The 13,633-nt window shown below is 37.2% G+C and overlaps 1 protein-coding gene across 4 annotated transcripts in view; it reads left to right on the top strand.

The window, feature by feature from the left end:
• The window catches only part of LOC145986611 (uncharacterized), a 120,888-nt gene that overhangs the window by 24,419 nt on the left and 82,836 nt on the right, over positions 1–13,633 (top strand). For 3 of the 4 annotated variants that reach the window (XM_083120830.1, XM_083120829.1, XM_083120827.1), the window contains exons 2-3: positions 744–893; positions 4,397–4,572. In XM_083120830.1, coding sequence (XP_082976956.1) covers positions 744–893; positions 4,397–4,572 — 326 coding nt within the window. The remainder of the gene's footprint in view (positions 1–743; positions 894–4,396; positions 4,573–13,633) is intronic. The other variant, XM_083120828.1, reaches the window with a different exon arrangement.

Genomic DNA, 13,633 nt, shown 5'->3' with positions numbered 1-13,633 from the left:
TGTTCTCTGTGTCATTGCCAGGTATGCATGAGGGAGGGGGGGGGGGGGACCGTCTGCCCTGCAGTGCATAAACAGAGGTTTTTGAAAACCTGTGCTTGAAAATTTTACTCTCAGAAACACTCCACAGACGAAACATTAACCAAGTAAACAAATATATTTTAAAAAAACTATCAATTTAATGATTTTTTTCACGTAATATGCATTTATATGCGCTTACGCAGTAAATATGCATGAACATCTTAAATATGCATTTATATGCACTTTAAAACCCCCTACTTCGGTTCGGAATGCTCTGAAACAACTTTAGAACCCGGTTTCATATTAATTAGAGGACCGGAATAAAATATGGAAAATCCGCACTCTACTAATTACAATGAACAATCTGTAGTTTACATCCAATACAGATATGACCTTAGGATAGATATAGGTATAGCTCTTCACATTCATAATCTTTCCATTGTGAGGATAGTGTGATCAACATTACACTCTGGCTATGTTTACCCCCAGGTGCCTGTTTAATAAGAGGTTGGGGGGAAATTATTGATATTGAGGACGTTTGAACAGCATATATATTTGTGTTCTACACCTTGAAGTCAATGCATAAATCCCAGTCTTAGGTTAAACTTATTTTCCTTAAACTATAAGGTATGAAATTACACATGGTTATTCCATGTATAATGGGGAAGGGGGAGGATGGAAGCAATATTTGTATGAGGCATAAGTTATTTGTTTTCTCTTTACAGGGTAGCATCAATAAAATGCAGATACAACATGCATGCATTACATGTATTAGGAGACTAGAACTGTTTTACAATTTTCATAACACCTGTGTCACCAGTAACTGTACACTGACAGGGAGTGGTGACATATCGTCTGATTCTAGTGACAATGAGGTATGTATTTTATTTCATCATGTGCTCTTTTAATATTTTAACTTATCTCTTCCCTGTGGTCAAAACTTTTCTTGACAAAAATGGGTTGTCAGCTTATTTCGTGAAAGTTGACTATCTCTGTCTGTTCTTTGAGAAACTACCAGTTGACAAGGTCATTAACCTGGGTATGATAACTGAGGACTTTAGTTCTGGCAGAAATGTTAGGAAGCTGGGTACAGTACAAACACATTTTTTATCTCATTTATTTCATTTCCTTATAAGCTGCCGTAGGCCATTAAATAATCCAAAAATACTACACAACACAAGGTTTTAAATCTGCTTCAATACAGTTTGTTCACAGTTGTGTTTTCCCATTATTTTTCTGGATTTTTCAAGCATAAATACCTCCTCTGTTTCAATTATAAGTCTACAATATTTAATTATCTGGCAGATTTAATCCAAATGGAATATCTTATCCATCTTCCAAAATATCTGGCCGCTATGAAAATGGCATTTTCCATGGTCAAAACATTAGTGATCCCAATTTCGTTCCCAACATTGGCCAAACATGCACTATGTTTCAAGACATTTATTGTCAAACTATAGCTTAAGTCAGTATTTCTCAAAGTGTGCGCCACAGCATCCTGGGGTGCCATGGCTGCCTTATAGGGGCACGAAATGCTCCAATATTTTCACTGAAATTCAATCAATGATATGATTCTTCCAAATATGAGCTTATTTAGTACTTTTTAGACATAAAATATTTCTGAATTTAAAATATATGTTTATTTTTTAAGCTGAGACAAACAAACTAACCATACTGAGCGTTGAAAGACCTACATTCTGACTTGGACACCATGTAAAAATCTTGAAACACTAAGGGTGCCGTGAAACAAAAAAGTTTGGGAACCTCTGGCTTAAGATTCCCCCAAAAATTCTTAATAGATTATTTTTTCTTAATCTCCAAAAATGTAGTTTAGGCAGAGCTCTTAATACGAATTTCCTTTAATGGATTCAATTGATTCAAAATGCCTTCCCCGAAGTAGTAACTTGAGTTGCGGAAAGAGAAAAAATCACATGGAGCCATATCTGGAGAATATGGGTGTTGGGCGAGGACATGTGTTGAGTTTTTGGCCAAAAAACTGGCGAACAAGAGTTGACGTGTGCAACGATGCATTATTGTGATGCAAAATCCAAGAATTGTTTTTCCATAACTCCGGTCTTTTCCAGCGAACATTCTCATGCAGACGCCTCATAACGGTAACATAAAACTCTTTATTCGCAGTTTGTCCTGCTGGAAGGAATTCTGAGTGCACAACACCACGATAATCAAAGAAAACAATGAGCATGACCTTAATTTTTGAGCGACTTTGGCGTGGTTTTTTGGGTTTTCGTTCATTTTCAAAGTGCCATTCCGAAGATTGTTGACTTGTTTGCATGTCATACTGATACACCCATGTCCCATCACCAGTTATGATGCGTTTCATAAAGGTTGAGTCACTAGAGGCTCACAAAATCATGTCTTCAGCAACATCCCTGTGATGTGCTTTTTGCAGGAAATTCAGCTCCTTCGGAACAAGTCGTGCTGTGATGCGTTTCATGCCTAACACATCAGTCAAAATGTTGTGAATGGGCATGTGTGATATGCCAAGCTCATGAGCCACCACACTCACACGCCTGTTTTCAAGCACCATTGTCCTGATGTTTCAGACATTTTCGTCAGTCGTCGATGTGGAAAGTCGATCAGAACGGGGCAAATCAGAAACAACTTCTCTGCCTTCTTTGAAAGCCTTGTACCATGCACACGCTTGTGTTTTCGACAAACACGAATCACCAAAGGCCTTTTGTAGCATTTTGAACGATTCAGTACATGACAGTCCGTTGGCAACACAAAATTTCAAACAAATTCTTTGCTCGATATTTGTCTCCATTCTGCAAATTGCAGGACACCCGTCAACACAACTAACGTAAATAGCTTCTGTGCACAAACTGATGGATAGATTACTCTACCCCTCTGCGTGGTCATTCAGTACAGTGCTGCCATCCTACGGACAAAATTAATTCTCGATTGTTCCAATGCGGGACTTTTAGCAGCCAAATTCCGGGTACTTTTTGTACTGAAGGTATATTATTTTTATTTCTGTTAAAAGTTCATTTCTAGAATGATTTGAGGAAAATAGCCTGAAGAACCCCGTGTGACTTGTACTACATTCATTATTTTATTATTATGTGCTATGCTAAGCATTTTCTTCTCAAGTTTTCCAAAAAATGTTGACAATACCTCACAAGTATTTAAGGCAATAATTTACAACATATATTATTTTTTTTAAAACAAAAACCAACGTGGCGAAAACTAGGCTGGTCCCACCCAGGCAAACACTGCATTGCATACTTTCCAATCTACTTCTGATGGATAGATACACTTTTTGAGAGAACCTGGTGAACTATGCTCATGACTGCATGTTCTTGCAAAGGTGTGAGCACCTGCGCAGATTCTGGGAATGTGCACTTTTTCATTCATATCAAAATGTAAACAGCTTCTCCTATTCATATGCAATGGAGTATATGTTCCAGGCTTGGTGGTCAACTTTCGATCTCATCAACGAAGTTCCCAGGTCTGAGTCCCAAGCTGGGCATGGGCATGCATTGTGAGTGTTCCTTCATTAGTTTCATGTAATCACACTACTCCTTATTTTATGATTAACCAAAAGTGGTAGCAATGAGACTTAAAATAACGAACATATGAATACAAGAGAGTGAAAAAGCAAATGGAAATAATCATAGGAAAAATAGGTGTAAATCTAGAAAAAATATACCAAAATTTAAAAATAGAAGAAAAGTTTTATCTGATTTTGAAGGGAGGTGGTGTCAGCTGATCTCCCTTGTGAAGTGCAGCTTTGTTCTCTAAGTTTGTGCCATGTTAGGGATAGTAACACATCTTTGGGGGGGGGGGGACTAATGTTACCGCTTATGGAGTCCCTGGTCATGAACAATGAAGATATTAATGACAGTAAAACCTAAACGAATGATCATGAAATTAGGCAGGTGGCAGAATCTGTTGACACATCATAGCACAACTTTGTATGTTTGGGGATTTATGAGAATGAAAGATCTCGTTGAAGAGTTGGTCTTTGTAATCCATGTGATACCAACTGACAGTGTTTGCTCGAAAGGTCAGGGATGTCACAAAAGTGCCCCGGAGAGAGATCGGTCTGATGCTCAAAGTAGGCAATGCAGCCTGGTGGACGTTTCCTCACAGTGGGCAGGAACCAGTGATTTTTGTCCCGCACTCACTTTGCTTTTCCCATATGTGGCACCAGTGCAGTTCTGCCCAGGTGGCTACTTTCATGGCCATGCATTTAGTTAACCTTACTTGTTACACTGTGCTCACATATGTCACAAGAGAAAGAAATGGAAAATAATTAAAAGGTTCTCACTGCTGCTTTCAGGGAATAGTACCTGTGAGATTTTATATACAGTACATGCTATGAAATTTTCTTTCTTGAAGTTTGTTTTCTTTTCAGCAGGACTGTAACAGTTTGGCAGATGAATCTGATGATAATGAGGTCAGTAGCTGCTCCACATCTTCACTTCCTCATGAGCAAGGCAGATCACAAAGTAATAGAAGGGTGAACACTGGAGGCAGATTACGTAATGATGTTACAGAAGACTCTGAAAGCACTGAAATAGGATCTAAAAGGTAAGGATTCATACATACTATTTTTAATTAAGGTACTCACGTTTTCCGCGAAGCTGTTTTACATTATTTTCTATTGATTTCGGTAGCCACTGCCACCATCCTTGTTGGAATTCATTGTGTTGTTGCTTGGCACATTTCTGTTGTTTTTCCTAAATCGCCACTAGGTGTGCTGCTGTCGCCTGTATGTCTGCATATATGCCGTCTGCTGTTCACCGGTGTTAATTGCTGCAGTAAGGGAAGCCAGGCGTGGTGTACCTGACCACTATTTATGTTCAGTTCATGGTTATAGTGCATTTTAGCGCATGTTTCTTTAAATTTTGTGTCTATGAGAGTGTATGCCTTGTATTTGACATGTACTTTCTCAACTTTATGGTTGTGGAATTTGATATGCTTGGCAAGTCCGGTGGTGGGTTGGGCAGTTTTTGCATTTGATAGGTGCTGCTGAATTCTCTCACTGATGGCCCTGATGGATCTGCTGATGTAATGAGCCTTGCACTCGCATTCAGCATCATAGACGCCTGGATAGTTGAGGGGGAGAGGAAGTACCGTTTATGTTTGTTTAGTTGGTCAGCTATTTTGGAGGTTGGTTTGTGTGCTATTGGGATGTTGTAGGGGCGGAAGGCTTTGGTAAGGCGGTTGGATGTGGTAGGATGGTAGGCAAAGGCAAACCACTTGGTTTTGTTACTGGGATCTGGTTGTGATGGTTGTGCGGGTTGTGATGATGGTGCAGGTTGTCTGACTTGGATTTCAGCTTTGCTGCACCATGTGGAGAGTTGACATTCAGTATATCCATGTTTTAGTGCCAGTTCCATGATGGTTGCTATCTCGTCCTTCAGGTCTTCTTCTCTGGAACAGTAGGAGAAGGCTCTTCGGAAGAAGTTTAGCCATACATTGGCCTTTTGCTTGGGTGAATGGTTGGATAGTGAATGGATATAGAAAGTGGTCAGGCACACCACGCCTGGCTTCCGTTACTGCAGCAATTAACACAGGTGAACAGCAGACGAGGACATATAGGCGACAGCAGCACACCTAGCGGCCATTTAGGAAAAAACAACAAAAATGCAGCAAGCAACAACACAATGAATTGCAACGAGGATGGTGGCAGTAGCTACCGAAATTAATAGAAAATAATGTAAAACAGCTTCACGGAGAATGTGAGTACCTTAATTATCTATTACCACATCTCTCATTCCCATAGTATGAATACTATTTTTAATAAAATGATGGTGGGAAATTCCATTGCCTGCGCTACTTGACATGTGATTCAACTCTCAAAAAAAATTATGCAAAAAAAAATAATTAAATCATATAATTAGCAAGAACATAAATGAATAATTTTCTTAAAAAGAATATTCCTTCGAACAGGTGAGTAAGAGAACATTACATATTGTATTTACACGCAGAAAAAATGTACAGGGTTGAAGGAATTTTTTCTATTACTTTAGTTGACTGTCTTGCGCAGTAGCTGTGTGTCCTGAGGTGTTATGCTTTGGATTCTGCATATGGGATGTGTACAGGTTCGGGTCTGCTTTGAGAGGGGGGCGTAACAATTTTTTTCTTGAGATTTAGATATCTCTATGGAACTGGTAAAGAGGAGGGAATGTAGGGTGTGGGTGGTATCGGGTGACAAGTGGGTATGTGTTAGGTTTCTTAGTTTTTTTGGAGGGGAAGATTGGTTTTGTGACCAGAGCGGATGGATAACAATGATTGACCAAGTAGGTGGAAGTTGTAGTTGAGTTGGGAAGTGGATGAGGTGTTAAGATATCCTCGAGAAGTGGAAGTACTGGATGTGGATGGTAGATTTGATGTCGATGGATGTTTTCAAATAACCTTCTTCAGTTCACATGTCTATAAGTCCAGTGGAACTCGATGGAACTGGAGTTAAGTTATTGAGTTGGTCTAGGAACCTCAGCCTCTTCAGTTCCATGAAGTTCACCTGGACAAACTTCACTAATCAAATTACCTTCATAATAGGCATACTTCTGCATGATAGTTTAGTATTAACATTTGTTTCCTGTTTTATGACCCACATTTCCACCTGGTGTCTAAAATTTGCACTAATATTTTTCTCATTGATATTCACTCCTCCATGGTCTGCATAGTTTCTACACCATGTTTTAACTGCAATCTGTTGCTTTGAATGGGCTCCTAGAGGGCTCTGAGTAGGGGAACTTTCATTCTGACCACCTTGTATGTCCTCTAGCATATGTAACTGAATGTTTTTCCATGAAACTCCTAAGTTCTGAAGCAACTGCAAGTAACAGAAAATCATATCAGCCATTCGATTCCTGGCGAGTCTCCTTAAAGAAAACCTACGTATACAAGTGTGGCCGCGGTGGCTCAGTCGGTAACGCGTCTGACTACCATGCTCAAGGTCCCGGGTTCGATCCCCGGCCGGTTCAAATCCGGGAACTTTTCTAACGGTGGAAGCGGCCCCGGCGCCTACCCAGCATCGAATAACATGGGTACCTGGGGGAAACCCTGGGGGGTAAAGGCGGTCAGGGGCGTGATGCTGATCACATCACCCCCACTCACGACCGGATCAAGAAAGTGTGGGGCGTTACCCCCACACCCCCTATACGCCTTAATGGCGTGGTGCTATGCACAGGGGAACACTTTATACAACTTGCAAAACATTGTTTGCCGTGTGTTTTGCTATCTCATTAGTCCTTGTAAATTGGTCTGTTACAGTATGATGCAGGCATCTGACAACAATATATACATTATACAGTGTGAAAAGATGGTAAAAAAATCTTTGAATTTCCAGGCCACAAAATTTTCAACCGTTGACTTTAGAATAAAGGATATGCAATCCACAATATATGACACAGTATCCATGGTGAATGATAGGATGAGTTAGTCACTCCTTGGTTTGTATGCAACACCTCATATTTAGCCACTTAATTTGTCCCATCATTCAGTGGCGTTTGTTTATAATTATTTCAGAAGGCATTTGAACAAATGTGCTTGTAAAATATTCATTACATGAATATTTTACAAGAGGTCTTTTGAGTGTTCACATTGTGGTTTGACTTTCCCACGACATGATTACCTAAAATCTCATGTACGGACACACATGGGAGAGAAACCATATTCTTGCTCCATGTGTGAAAAAAGATTCTCGAGTAGAGGTGCCCTGGTGTTACACATGTCACCCAGGGAAGAAGCCTTATTCGTGTGACATATGTCATAAGATTTTCCCAGGACAGTCTCTGGAATATACATTTGCATATTCATACCTGAGAAGATTGAAAAGAAAGCATGTAAGTCAAAAGCTGATTGAAAAGATAGCATGTAAGTCAAAAGCTTCCCATGAATTCTTTGATTTGTGCCAAAGATGAATAATTTATTCCTACTAATATCCTTCTGACATGATTACAGGTTACCCCCTCTGTGCAAGTACATCTTTCTTAGTATGGTCTTCAGATTATCTTCATCATTCATATTGTCATCATTTATCTTCTTCTATTATCACAGTTTCTTGCTCAACTAAGCATCATATGGTTTGAAGAGAAATAGTTTAGATGAGAGTAAACAGAAGAGAAGAAAAAGAGGGGATCTAATGGCAAGTGGGTGGGTTGCATAGCATTTCTTTTAATAAATATTAATTGAATATTTGATGTTTTTCCCCCCTTATTAACCACATACACACACTATACAAGTATATGTCTTCCTCTGATTATTGATATTTATGACTAAGTCAATCAAACAGGGCATTTAAGGTCTACCTTTACTGTGCACTAGGGCCTTGCAATAACAAGTTGAAATTTTGACACACATCAGAGGAAGGTCTAAACACACTGAGGGTATTTTGATGCAATACACTTGTTCCTTGATGGAAGGTTTGTTTGGTGTGTTAATATCACTATGGTGTGATCAATAGTTCCAACGTTATTGAGTCCTGAAGTTAGCTCTGAGGCTCATTTCTCATATTTTGATCTCATTTTCTGTTGCCTTCTTCCCAGACTATAACTCCAGAACTATTCATCAGAGGAACCTAATAAATTTTGGAATACAAGCCTTCCTTCCAAATTTCATCCAAATCAAGAAACCATGACCTGGAAACGTTTCTGAAATTGGTCGATTTGACATTGAATGACCCAAAAGTATAATTATCCATCAACTACATGGCCCAAATGTTTGGAACCATATTTCCCTATATGGTAGACACAGAAACTAACTAACTCTCTAGCCTTCTTGCACCAGAAGGTTCATGGTTGCAGCAACACAGTCCTTCCATTCTTCTTTGTAGCTAATCAGTGGTGATTTATTCATTGTAGTTTTTGGACTTTTAACCACTGTCATTTTTTAAATCTTTTTAAATCTCTTTAAAAAATAACAGTGGTTAAAAGTCCAAAAACTAGAATGGCCTTCCATCTGTCCCTATCCTGAGCAAGATCTATATACTCTCTCCCATCCCTACCAATTTCCTTTAGGTCCATGTCAACATTATTCCTCCATCTTCGTCTTCCTACTGGTCTCTTACCATCAGGTTTCCCAACAACAATCCTGTAAACTCTTCTTTCCTCTCCCATTCATACCACATGACCTGCCCACCTAAGTCTTCTTGATTTAATCATTCTAATAATATCTGGACATAATTTGTAATAATATCTGGACATGAATACAAATTATCTACTTCTAAATTATGCAACCTTCTCCACTCACCTGTCTCCTCATCCCTTTTAGGCCCAAATATTTTCCTAAGGATCTTATTTTCAAATACTCTCAATTTATGTTCCTCTTTCAATGTAAGGGACCAAGTTTCACATCCATATAATATTACAGGCAAAATTACTGTTTTGTATATTTTAACTTTTAGTTTCTTAGATATTCCTCAAGACGACAAAAGTTTATGAAGAGAAAAGTAACATGCATTTCCTGAATTAAGTCGACTTTTTATTTCCTGTTTAATATCATTTTCACTTGTTAGTATTACTCCTAAGTACAGTAGAGCGTCGATTATCCGAAGTAATTGGGGGACATGGGTGTTCGGAAAACTGGTTTGTTCGGATAATCGAACTGTACATGTTTATTTGCCAAAAAGAAGTACTGTACAGTAAATTTATTCATAAAAACAGGCATCTCTTTAAGTATGTATTACAAAGTAACGTACAAAGGCAACTTTAGTAGGAATATATAGTATGTGGTACAGTTTATTAAACAAAAATATGTACATATTACATACGCATTTTGCATGAACAATACACACAGTACACAAAATTAACGTTTAAAAAAATCCTTTATTTTGGTCTGTCTAAGCAAGCCTACACGCTTATGAGCAGCTAAGTCACGTACTTTTTTCATTACAGATATCTGAAAGTGAGCGAGTACACAGTTCGGTTAAGCGGTCGTTCGGTTGACCGACGTTCGGATAATCGACGCTCTACTGTACTTGGATTTGGAAACTTTTTCAAATGAGTTTTTATCAAGAATTAGATTTTGATTATTACCTAAAACTTGGTTTTGGTCTGTAATCGTATATTTAGTTTTCTCTTTGCTAACTTCCAAACTAATCTCTTTAGCTGCTTTGAAAAATATTTTAGCATTATTCTTAATTGTATTTACATCATCCCCCAGTAAGTCAACATCATCTGCATATACTAACAACTGAGTCATACCATTTAATATTAGTCCTTCTTTAGTTTCGTTTACCTTCCTAACAGCATATTCTATGGCAAAATTAAAGAGCAATGGAGATAATGCATTTCCTTCTTTTAACCCATCATGAATTGTAAATTTGTCAGACATATTAATATCCACACGTAGTTTACTTTCTGTTTCACTGGTGCATACTTTTATCATATTAACAAGCTTCTTAGGTATTCCAAACTCGACTAATATATTATGTAATTTATCTCTTTTGACTGAATCATATGCTTTTTTAAAATCAATGAATAGCTAATGGACATTTTGATTTATTATATTCCCACTTTTTCTCAAGTGTCTGTCTGATGTGAAAAATTTGATCTGTTGTTGATCTATTATGTTTAAATCCACATTGATAATCACTAGAGGTGCATATTTTTGGTAAATAAAAAAGCAAAATATCTGTACGAAAACAGTCAATTTCGGGTTCAAAAGCAGTAAATGAAATGAAATTTCGCTGTTACAGCGTTGAAAAAGCAGCGTATAAAATGACATTTTGGTTTTAATTTTGATTTTGATTTGATTTAGTTTATTTTACTTTGCGTTTTGCCTCTTAGCTAATTTGCGAAGATGGGGATGACTGATGAAATGATGAAATTGATGAATGGACATTCACAAACAACCAAGCCCGACCGGGATTAGAACCCGGGACCCTTGGCATCGCAGCGCGATGTGCTAACCACTCGGCTTTTTTTTTGTTGTTGTTTTAAAAATGCAAATATAATCCCAACATTTGATTTAAAAACTGCACTATTAGTAATAGTCTATTACACAAAATAAACATATCCCTTATAATAGCACATTAAATCATTACCAGAATATTAAGTTTATTCCTGTATAAAGGGGTCAATTTTTGCTTCTCAAATGTTTGCAGCAGAATTAATCAATTGTCCGTGAATTGCATAACTCACAGGATACTTCAGACTTCAGAAAGTGTCACGTCGGTATAAAAACGCTAAATTTCGTGTTTAAGAGTCTATTTCGCATTTTGTAGTTCATTTCGCATCATTTTGTGACAAAACAGGGTATGAAAATGCACATCACACCTTTCTGAAACATGAAAAATTAGCATTACAATGTGTTATTTCACATTTCGTGTTTTTGTCAAAAACCAAATGTGCTTGCCTCTAATAATCACATATATTTTCATTAGCATATGGGGTTAGTCTTGTTAAAAGAATGTTAGATATGTTTTATATGTTGTTGAGAGTAGAGAAATTCCTTGGTAATTATTGCAGTCCATTTTATCACCTTTTTTAAACAAGGAACAATTATGGATTATTTTCACTGTTGATGGATTTCTTCTTTATTCCATATTAAAAAAAAAATAATTTAGGAATTTGACATAATAACGAGTTCCCACCATATTTAATTAACTCAGCTGGTATTAAATCAATGCCAGGTGGTTTGTTATTCTTTAGCCTTTTAATAGCATCTCTAACTTCTATCAAGTTAGGTACTGGAACTAAAGGTTCTGCTGTGTGTACTTCATTTACTTCTGATTTATCTCCTACATGAAAATTTAAAAGGTCATTAAAGTAGTTCTTCCATCTATTTAAAATATCGCTTGGGTCAGCCAAAAATTGCCATCTTTGTCGTTTATCAAGTTTACTTTAGGTTGGCACCCTTTCTAAACTCATTTACACCTTTATATAAATCTCTGATATTTTTATTTTTGCTGTTTGTTTCAATTTCATTAATTTTGCTTTTCAAGTAATCTCTTTTTTTACTTCTAAACGTACGGTTAACTTCTCGCTTTATTCTATTATAATTGTTTAGATTTGTATCATCAGAGTTATTTAACCACCTAAGTCTAGCCTGATTTCTTATTTCTATTAGGTTATGTCATTCATTATCAAACCATGGCTTACTTTTTCTTGGTTTATGGTATCCTGTACTTTCTTTAGCTGCTGATTCTATTACATTACTAACCATTGTTATAACTGTATCTTTAGTCAAAATGAAAATAAATGTCTGATGAAAGGAGCGTGTATTCTCCTTAAACGTCACAAAGAAAAACTGTTCTCTTATGCTTGTAATAACCGTAAACTACAGGAAAATAATTCTATAATGCAAGAAATGCATACATACAAGAAAAACTATTACTATTACATTACATATGTGCTCCCAATTCTTATTTACATCTGTTTCATTTATATTTTCATGGTCATTTAAATCCTGCAAAATATCGAATCTATTTGACAGTTTAATTTGGTAATCTTTCTTAATTCTTTCATCAGCAAATTTTTCTGTATTAAATTTTATAACTTTTAGATTTTGATGCATATGATTTATCACCGAGAGTCTTTGTCTTAATGTAGCAATTACTAAATAATGGTCACTGGCACAGTGGTAGATACAGCATCAATCCAATTTCTGAACACCAGAAATTGAAATCCTTTTGTAAAAATTTTTCCTGTTTGAACTTTGCTTTTGCCTCAACTAACATATGCATGCGATTTTCATAAGATAAAAAAGAAAAGTTAAGTACTCCCCTGTGCTTTGCACCATGCCATGAAGGTGAATAGGGGGTGTCGGATCAGCGCCCCACACTTTCTTGATCATGGCCGAGGTGGGGGTGATGTGATCAGCACCATGCCCCTGGCTGCCTTTACCCCCCAGAGTTTCCTCCAGGTACTCATTTTATACGATGCTGGGTGGGTGCCAGAGCAGCTTGAACAGGTTGAAAAAGTCCCGGTTCTCCCCCACTGGGGATCGAACGCCCTAACGACGGAGCTACCGCAACATTTTTATAAAATGAGTGTCATAATGAAAGTCATTGTCACTTTCCCAGGAAGCCTGTATGGAAATGCCTTGATCATATGAAGTATTATTTACATTCATAGTTACCTCTATTTTTGTTGTTAGACATACATCTGCTGGTAATGAAGAGTTCAGTTATTGATCCCAGCCACATGCTTATCAAATTTCTTTTTTTCACCAGTTTATTAATTTTGATTAGCATTTAATAATTATAATTTTAATTATTTTATGCTATGTTACGTTAATATGTATTCATGATATTTTTAAAATTTAGAATTTAAAAACACACAAAATGCTTAGGAGTTTTGCTCTTGACTTTGGTGAAATGTTAGTGTCATATATAGAAATATAATTCAACCAGAACTGAAACTCTGAAATGCTACACAGCTGCATTCAAGACTTGGTCATGCCTTCATATTTCATTAAATGTCTACGAAAATACTTGTGTGTTCACCAAAATGCAATGTTTTGCATTTTGTGGGTGTTCTCTACTCTGTAAACTACAGGGTGGCTCAATAAGTCATTTAACACCCTCAGTACAAGGCCACTGCGGCATGGAATGTGAAAATGGCGATGACCAATCATTGCCTGGCCAAGGGGGAACCACATTGACGCCACCCACACGGTCGGCGGCCATCTTGAATTCAAC

The sequence above is a fragment of the Lepisma saccharinum genome, chromosome 4 (genome assembly GCF_977018435.1).
Source record: "Lepisma saccharinum chromosome 4, izLepSacc3.1, whole genome shotgun sequence".
In the NCBI taxonomy this organism is placed as follows: domain Eukaryota; kingdom Metazoa; phylum Arthropoda; class Insecta; order Zygentoma; family Lepismatidae; genus Lepisma; species Lepisma saccharinum.
The sequence above is the reverse complement of the archived record's forward strand: the minus strand, read 5'-3'. Positions and strand labels throughout refer to the sequence as shown.